Source organism: Phalacrocorax carbo, unplaced genomic scaffold (assembly GCF_963921805.1).
Source record: "Phalacrocorax carbo unplaced genomic scaffold, bPhaCar2.1 SCAFFOLD_161, whole genome shotgun sequence".
In the NCBI taxonomy this organism is placed as follows: Eukaryota; Metazoa; Chordata; class Aves; order Suliformes; family Phalacrocoracidae; genus Phalacrocorax; species Phalacrocorax carbo.
Genome location: NW_026990416.1, coordinates 90668 through 99075, shown reverse-complemented (window position 1 = coordinate 99075; position 8408 = coordinate 90668). Strand labels below are relative to the sequence as shown.

Below are 8408 nucleotides of genomic sequence, written 5' to 3'. Positions count from 1 at the left end.
CAGGGGCAGGGTTATGCTGCAGGGGCGTGGCTTGCCTGGAGGGGCGGGGTAATGCTGCAGGGGCGTGGCTTGCTGGGAGGGGCGGGGTTGGCTGGGAGGGGCAGGGTAATGCTGCGGGGGCGTGGCTTGCTGGGAGGGGCGGGGTAATGCTGCAGGGGCGTGGCTTGCCGGGAGGGGCGGGGTTGGCTGGGAGGGGCGGGGCTATGCCACAAGGAAGAGGGTTGATTGGGGTGGGGCTTCTTTGAAGGGGCGGGGCTGAGCAGGGGGCGGGGCCGCACGGCGAGGGGCGGGGCCGGGATGCAGCAGGCGGGGCAATGGGGGATGTGATGGGGGATGTGATGGGGGGGGGGGTGGTGCGGCGGGCGGGCGGGCGGGGCAGGGGCGTGTCGGTGGGCGTGTCGGTGGGCGTGTCGGTGGGCGTGTCGGTGGGCGTGTCGGTGGGCGTGTCCGACGTGCGGTGGCCGCAGGGTCGTACCTGACGCACGAGGCGAGCGGGCTGGAGGAGCACGGGGAGGCGCGGGAGGCCTTCCTGGGGGGGGAGGGGGGGAAGCGCAAGGAGGAGTTCTTCATCTGAGGGGGGGAGGGGCGGGGGGAGGGGCGGGGGGAGGGGGGGGAGACGGGGGGAGGGGGAAATGGGGGGGATGGGGGGACATTGCGGGGATGGGGGGACATGGGGGACATGGGGGGAGGGGGAGACACGGGCAACATGGGGGGAGGGGAATGGGGGAGGGGCCAGATGGGGGAGGGGCCAGATGGGGGAGGGGCGATGGGGGGGACAGGACAGAGGGACGTGGGGGGTTGGGGACAGGGAGACGTGGGGGATGGGGGGGGGACAGACGGACCTGGGATTGGACAGAGGGATACGGGGGGGGGGGGGAGGGGCCTTGGGGGGGAAGGGGGATGCCGTGGGGTGGGGGAGGGGACGTGGGGACAGGACCCGGGCGGGGGGAGGGGGAGGGGAAGGGGGGGCGGGGCTGGTGCAGGGATGGGGACAAGCCCCGCCCCTCCCCTCACAAGCCCCTCCCCCCACAAGCCCCGCCCTCCCGGGAAAGGCAGCTTGGACGCCTTGGGGGGAGGGGCCGGGGTGGGGGAGGGGCCGGGGTGGGGGAGGGGGGGCCCGGACTCCTGGGTCCCCCCAACAGCTCAAAGCCATGGGGGGGGGGGGGGGGGAGGGGCGCGTCCGTCTGTCCGTGTCCCCATGTCCATCCCCACGCACAAGGGGAGGGGGAGGGGAAGGGCATGAATAATGTATGAGGGGGCGGGGCCTGGGGCGGCCCCGCCCCCCGCGGGTGTGTCTGTAAATAACGTCGGCTTTTGAACCACCTTTGTACGGAAATAAACCCCCGATTCGTAGGGGCGGACTGGGATGGACTGGGGGGGGTGGGGGGCGCTGGGGGGGCCGGGAGGGGGCTGGGAGGGGCTGGGGGGGGTGGGGGGCGCTGGGGGGGCCGGGAGGGGGCTGGGAGGGGCTGGGGGGGGTGGGGGGCGCTGGGGGGGCCGGGAGGGGGCTGGGAAGGGGCTGGGAGGGGCTGGGAGGGGGTGGGCGGGGTGGGGGGCGCTGGGATGGACTGGGGGGGTGGGGGGGGTGGGGGGCGCTGGGGGGGCCGGGAGGGGGCTGGGAGGGACTGGGAGGGACTGGGAGGGGCTGGGGGGGCCGGGAGGGGCTGGGAAGGGGCTGGGAGGGACTGGGAGGGGCTGGGGGGGCCGGGAGGGGGTGGGCGGGGTGGGGGGCGCTGGGGGGACCGAGGGGGCCGGGAGGGGGTGGGGGGGTGGGGGGCGCTGGGGGGGCTGGGAGGGGGTTGGGAAGGGGCTGGGAGGGGCTGGGAGGGGGTGGGCGGGTTGGGGGGCGCTGGGATGGACTGGGGGGGGTGGGGGGCGCTGGGGGGGCCGGGAGGGGCTGGGAAGGGGCCGGGAGGGGGTGGGCGGGGTGGGGGGCGCTGGGGGCGCTGGGAGGGGGTTGGGAGGGCACTGGATGGTCCTCGGGCCCCGCCCCCCCAGGCCCGCCCCCTCCCGCTATTGGCCGAGAGCTGACGCGCCCCCCGCGCGCCCCCGCGCATGCGCAGCGCGAAGCCCCCGGGTCTGCCCCGCGCGCGCGCCTGGCCGGGGTGGGCGGGGCTGCGTCCGGCGCGCGCCGGGCAGCCCCAACCGGAACCGGAAGCGCTCGGGGGTCCTTGAGAGGCCTCACCGGAACCCGGAAGTAGAAGCCGGGGGGGGCGCGGAGAGCGGCCGTGAGAGCGAGTGAGGGAGGGCGGAGGCGGCTGGGGGCGGGGCTGGGGGCGGGGATAGGGTCGGAGGGGCGGGGCTAGCGAGGGGGCGGGGCTACGCCGGGGAGGGGGGCTGCGAGACCCCCCGGGGACGGGCTGGGGGGGGCCTATGGGGACGGGCTGGGGCGTTTGGGGGGGGTTAATGAGGGAGGTAGGGGGGGCTTCGGGGCTCCTGGGGGAGTTGGGGGGTTCTGGGGGTCCGGGGGGGGGGGCTTTGGGGCTCCGGGGGGAGTCTCGGGGGGGTTCTGGGGGTCCGGGGGGGCTGGGAGGGCTTGGGGGGGGGGTCTCGGGGGCGTTGGGGGACTCGGGAGGGGGGTCTTTGGGTGCTCCTGGGGGAGTTGGCGGGGTCTGGGGTTCCGGGGGGGTCTTCGGGGGGGCTCGGGGGGGGGTTGCAGGGTCCGGGGGGGTTTCTCGGGGTCCCCCTTGTCCGTGGGTCACCCCTTCCCCCCCCCCCCGCAGCCCCCCGGGATGTCGCAGCCGCCGCCCCCGGAGCCGCCCCCGCCCCCCCCGGCGCCGCCCCCCCCTCGCGGGGCCCCCCCGGGCCCCCCCCGCCGTGGGGAGGAGGAGGAGGAGGAGGAGGAAGGAGGAGGGGGGGAAGGGCCCCCCCCCGGGCCCCCCCCCGAGCCCCGCCCCAAGGGCTGCGTGTGTGAGTGGGGGAGGGGAGCGGGGGGAGGGGGAGCCATGGCTCCCTGGGGGTCCCCGTGGGGCAGCTGTGGGTCCTGGGGGGCTCCAGGGGGTCCCCGTGGGGGTCTGTGGGTCCCTGGGGGGCGGCTGTGGGGGGTTTGTGGGACCCCAGGGGGTGCCCGTGAGGTCACCGTGGGGTGGCTGTGGGTCGCCATGGGGCACTGTGGGACCCTGTGGGTGCCCGTGGGGTCGCCATGGGGTGGCTGTGGGTCGCTATGGGGTGCCCATGGGTCGCTGTGTAGCACTGTGGGACCCTGTGGGTGTCTGTGGGTCGCTGTGGGGTGGCTGGGGATGGCTGTGAGGTGCCTGTGGGTCCCCGTGGGTGGCATGGGGTGCCTGTTGGTCCCCGTGGGGTTGCTGTGGGGTGGCTGGGGGTGGCCATAGGTCACTGTGGGGTGGCTGTGGGTCCCTGTGGGGTGGCTGTCGGTCGCCATGGGTCGCCATGGAGTGCCCGTGGGTCCCTGTGGGTCCACATGGGGTGGCTGGGGGTGCCTGTGGGTTGCCATGGGTCTCCATGGAGTGCCTGTGGGTGGCTGTGGGTCGCTGTGGGGTGCTCTGGGGTGGCCATGGCGTGGCTATGGGTCCCTGTTGGTCAGTGTGGAGTGGCCGTGGGTCACTGTGGGGTGGCCATGCGTTGCTGCGGGTCCCTGTGGGTTGCCATGGGTGCCTGTGGGTTGCTGTGGGTCGCCGTGGGGGGGCCATGGGGTGGCCGTGGGGCTCCATGGGGTGCCTGTGGGTTGCTGTGGGGGGCCGTGGGTTGCCATGGGGGGCCATAGGGGGGCTGTGGGGTGCCCGTGGGGTGGCTGTTGGTGCCCATGGCATGGCCGTGAGTCGGCCATGGATCCCTGTGGGGGGCCATGGGGTGACGTTGGTGGCTGTGGGGGGCCATGGGGTGCCCGTGGGTTGGCTGTGGGGTGGCCGTGGGTGCCTGTGGGATGCCATGGGGGGCCATGGGGTGGCCGTGGGTCGCTGTGGGGTGGCTGTGGGTTGCTGTGGGTCGCCATGACGTGGCCGTGGGGGGCTGTGGGGTGCCCGTGGATTGCCGTGGGTTGCTGTGGGGTGGCTGTGGGTGCCCATGGCGGGCCATGGGGTGGCCGTGGGGGGCCATGGGGCAGCCGTGGGTCGCCGTGAGGTGGCTGTGGGTTGCTGTGGGTTGCCATGATGTGGCCATGGGGGGCCATGGGGTTGCTGTGGGGTGGCCGTGGGGGGCCATGGGGTGGCCATGGGTCGCTGTGGGGTGGCTGTGGGTTGCTGTGGGTCACCATGACGTGGCCGTGGGGGGCCATGGGGTGGCCATGGGGGGCCATGGGTTGCTGTGGGTGCCCGTGGCGGGCCGTGGGTTGCCGTGGGGGGCCATGGGGTGGCCGTGGGTTGCCGGTGGGTTGCCGTGGGGTGGCCGTGGGTCGCCGTGGGGTGACGCGGTGGCGCAGACCGCCTGGGCTCCACCCAGTGCCGCCGCTGCCTCATCACGTTCCCCGACGCCGCCTTCGCCGCCCGCCACGCCAAGCGCCAGCACCCCCGCGACTTCGCCGCCGCCGCCCTGCGCGGGGCCCTCTTCGTCTGCTTCGTCTGCGCCCGCCCCTTCGCCTCCTCCCCCGCCCTGCTCCGCCACCAGCGCCGCCACGCCCCGGCCCCGCCCGGCCCCGCCCCGCCGCCCCGCCCGGCCCCGCCCGCCCCGCCCGCCTACGCCTGCACCGAGTGCGGCCGGGCCTTCGCCCGCGAGGGGGCTCTGCACCGCCACTACATCCGCCACGCCCGCGGCGAGCTCTGATGGGCGGGGCCGGGCGGGGCCGGGGCGGGGCCCGGGCGGGGCGGGGCCGGCCCCACCCCGGGCGGGGCGGGAAGGGGCCGCGGGGGTGGGGGTGGGGGTGTGGAGTTAAGAGGTGTGTGTGTGGGGGGGGGTGTGGGTGGTGTTGGGGCAGGGGGAGGGAGGCGGGGCTTGGGGAGGAGGAGGGGGCGTGGCCTCTCGGGGCGGGGCCTGGCGGCTTCTCGGCGGCCAATAAAAACCGCGGCGGCAGCTGATTGGTTCTTTCTGAGGGGGTGGGGGGGGGGCGTCACCGCCACTGGGCGTGGCGTCATCACAGGGGGGATGCGGCGGGGGGGTGACGTCACTCTGACGTCACGCCCTGCAGGGTGATGCCGCCCGGGGAGCCCCTCCCCTCCGCGTGACATCACCCTTCTGTCGCATGACGTCACACCCCCCCCCCCGCCCCGGCCTGTGACATCAGCCGCCCCGACGCCCGAGCAACTGCTCCGCCCCCGAGCTATGACGTCACACCCCCCCCAGCCTACAGCGTCATCGTGATCTGTGGCATCCCTCCCGATGATGTCAGCACTCCCCATCCATGATGTCACCGCCCAGCCGTGATGTCACACGCACACACACACACCCCCCCCATCCGCCCACGAGGACACCCCAGTGTCGCCCCTCCCCCCACCCCCACGGCCTCGCCCCGACCGATGACATCATCCCCAGCTGATGACGTCACACACGCCCCCCCCCCCCCCCAAAGCAGAGGCGACCCCCGACGCCGCCCAACACGGGTTTATTCCCCGCGGCCGCCGCCCCCCGCCCGGGCGGGGCATCCCCGGGGGGGGGAGGGGGAGGGGACGGCGGGAGGGGGGGGGAGGGGGGAGGGTGGCGGCGCCCCTCCCCCGCCGCTCACAGCTCCCCGCGGGCGTGCAGCATGTAGTGCTCGTGCAGGTCGGCCACGAGGCCGAAGGCCCCGGCGCACTCGGTGCAGCGGTAGGGGGGGGGCGGGGCGGGGGGCCGGCGCTGGGCGGGGGGAGGGGCGGCGCCGGCGGGGGAGGGGGGCGGGGGGCTGCGGCGGCGGCGGCGCCCGTGCTCGCAGCGATGGGCCCCCAGCGCCGCCGGCGCCCCGAAGCCCAGCCCGCACTCGGCGCAGATGTAATGGAAGGGGGAGGGCGGGGGGGCGGGGGGGAGGGGCGGGCGCGCCCCTCCCCCCCGCCCCTCCCCCCCCGGGGGGGGCCCTGGGGCCGCTTGCGCCCCACGTGGTAACTGCGGTGAACCTTCAGCGCCCGCGAGGTGCCGAAGCCCCGGCCGCACTCGGGGCACTCGTGCCATTCGGCCGCCCCTCCCCCGCCCCGCCGCCCCGCCCCGCCCCCGCCCCCCCCGGGGCTGCCCCCGCCCCCTTCCCCTCCCCCCCCGGCCTCCGCTAGCGGCGACGGTAACGGCCGAGGCTCCTCCCCCGACGGGCGGTCGCGGGTCCGGGAACCTGCGGGGGCGGGGTGGGGGGAGGGGTGTCAGGGTGGGGCGCCCGGGTGGGGGAGGGGGACCCAGGCGTCTGGGCAGTGGGGGAGGGGGGGCGGCGGGGGGAGGGGCGGTACCTGCGCAGCCGTTGGCGGGGGGGGTGGGGGGGCCGCTCTCCCCCGACGACACCGACGTGGCTTCGGACTCGTCCTCCTCCTCCTCCGGCAGCGCCGAGACGCCTGGGGGGGAGGGGCGGCACCCCTAGAGCGCCCTAGAGCGCCCCACGGGACCCCACGGCACCCCCCGCACCCCACAGCGCCCTATAGCACCCCATGGGGCCTCACTGAGCCCCACAGCACCCACAGAGCCCCATAACACTCACAGAACCCCACAGCACCCACAGGTGCCCCATGGCACCCATCAGGCCCCACAGCACCCATGGGCGCCCCATAGCACCCACAGAGCCCCATAACACCCACAGAGCCCCACAGCACCCACAGGTGCCCCACGGCGCCCACAGGTGCCCCACGGCACCCATGAGCACCACATAGCACCCACAGGTGCCACACAGCAGCTCTGGGCACCCCATAGCACCCACGGAGCCCCACAGCACCCACAGGTGCCCCACAGTGCCCCATAGCACCCACAGGCGCCCCGTAGCACCTCTGGGCACCACACAGCACCCACAGATGCCCCACAGCACCCACAGATGCCCCACAGCACCCACGGAGCCCCATAGCACCCACAGTGCCCCACAGCACCCCACAGCACCCACGGAGCCCCACAGCGACCCACAGCACCCACGGGCGCCCCCCCGCCCCCGCTCACCGGTGGAGGCCCCCTCCTCCTCCTCCTCTTCCTCCTCCTCTTCCTCCTCCTCCTCCTCGAAGGCGCCGTCCTCGCTCCCGCCCGACTCCCCCGGCCGGCGCCCGTCCGCCATCATGGCCGCCCTGCGCCCGGGCCACGCCCACCATGCGCCGGGGCCACGCCCACTGCACCCCAGGCCCCTCCCACCACGGCCTAGACCCCGCCCCCCACTCACCAGGCCCCTCCCGCCAGGCCGCAAGCCCCTCCCATCAGGCCGCAAGCCCCTCCCACCAAGCTTCAGGCCCCTCCCACAATGCCCCAGCCCCCACCATGCTTCAAGGCCCCTCCCACCAATCCACAGGCCCCACCCACTGTACCTTAAGCCCCGCCCAACGACCCCCAGGCCACCCCATGCCCCACCCCCGTGCTTCAGGCCTCACCCACCATGGCATAGGCCCCTCCCACGTGCCCCAGACCCCACCCACAATGTCCCAAGCCCCACCCACAACACCCTAAAGCCCCTCCCCCAAGCCCCAGACCCCCCCATACCCCAGGCCCCTCCCCCCATGCTTCAGGCCCCACCCACCCGCTCCCAGCCCCCTCCCCCCACCCCCAGGCCCCGCCCCATTCACTAAGCCCCTCCCCCGTGCCCCAAGCCCCTCCCCCAAGCCCCAGACCACCCCCCTCTACCCCAGGCCCCCCGTAGCCCCTCCCCCCCTACTCACTCCAAGCCCCTCCCCCCGAGCCCCAGACCCCCCCTCCCCCCCTCCCCGGACCTCCCCCACACCCCAAGCCCCTCCCCCACACCCCAAGCCCCTCCCCGCGGCCTCACGCCCCTCCCCCCCCTCCCAGCGCCCCTCCCCCGCCCCCGAGCAGCCCCGCCCCGGCTCAGCACCGAGGCCTGGGGGGGTGGGGGGAGGGGCGGGGGTGGGGGGAGGGGAGGGGAGGGGAGCACCCCCCGCCCCCCGCCCCCCCCCCCCCGTTCCCACAATGCCCCGCGGCCGGGCCCCGCTCACCGCCGCGCCGCCGCTCCCCTCCGGCCGCCGCCGCCGCCCTGCGCATGCGCCGGTGGGCGGGGCCGCCCCGCGCCGGGCCACGCCCTCCCGGGCCCCACCCCCGCCGCCGTCCGTCGCCACGCCCCCTCTCGCGAGACCGGCCTCGGCGCGTGCGCGGGGGCCTGGCGGGAACCGCGCGTGCGCGCGCCGCGGTCGGGGGGGGGATGGGGGGAGAGGGGCGGGGCTCGGCGGCGCACCCGGGTCACGCAGGGGGCGGGTCACGTGGGCGGGCGGAAGTGGTGGGTGGGGTCACGTGGCGCTTCCGGGCTGGGGGCGGGGGCGCGCGGGGCTGCGTCACGCGGGAGGGCACGCGCCCGCGGCGGGAAACGGGGCCGCGGCGGGGGGGAGGGGCGGAATCTGGGGGTCCCGGACCCCTGGGTGCCCCCG

At 76.4% G+C, this 8408-nt stretch overlaps 1 protein-coding gene across 1 annotated transcript; it reads left to right on the top strand.

Moving 5' to 3' along the window:
- Window positions 1-1945: 1945 nt before the first annotated feature.
- ZNF576 (zinc finger protein 576) lies at window positions 1946-4808 on the top strand. Its single transcript, XM_064440320.1, has 3 exons — window positions 1946-2238; window positions 2724-2910; window positions 4379-4808. Exons 2-3 carry the CDS (start codon window positions 2733-2735, stop codon window positions 4717-4719), a joined length of 519 nt encoding a protein of 172 aa, XP_064296390.1. The 5' UTR covers window positions 1946-2238; window positions 2724-2732; the 3' UTR covers window positions 4720-4808.
- The last annotated feature ends 3600 nt before the right edge of the window (window positions 4809-8408 follow it).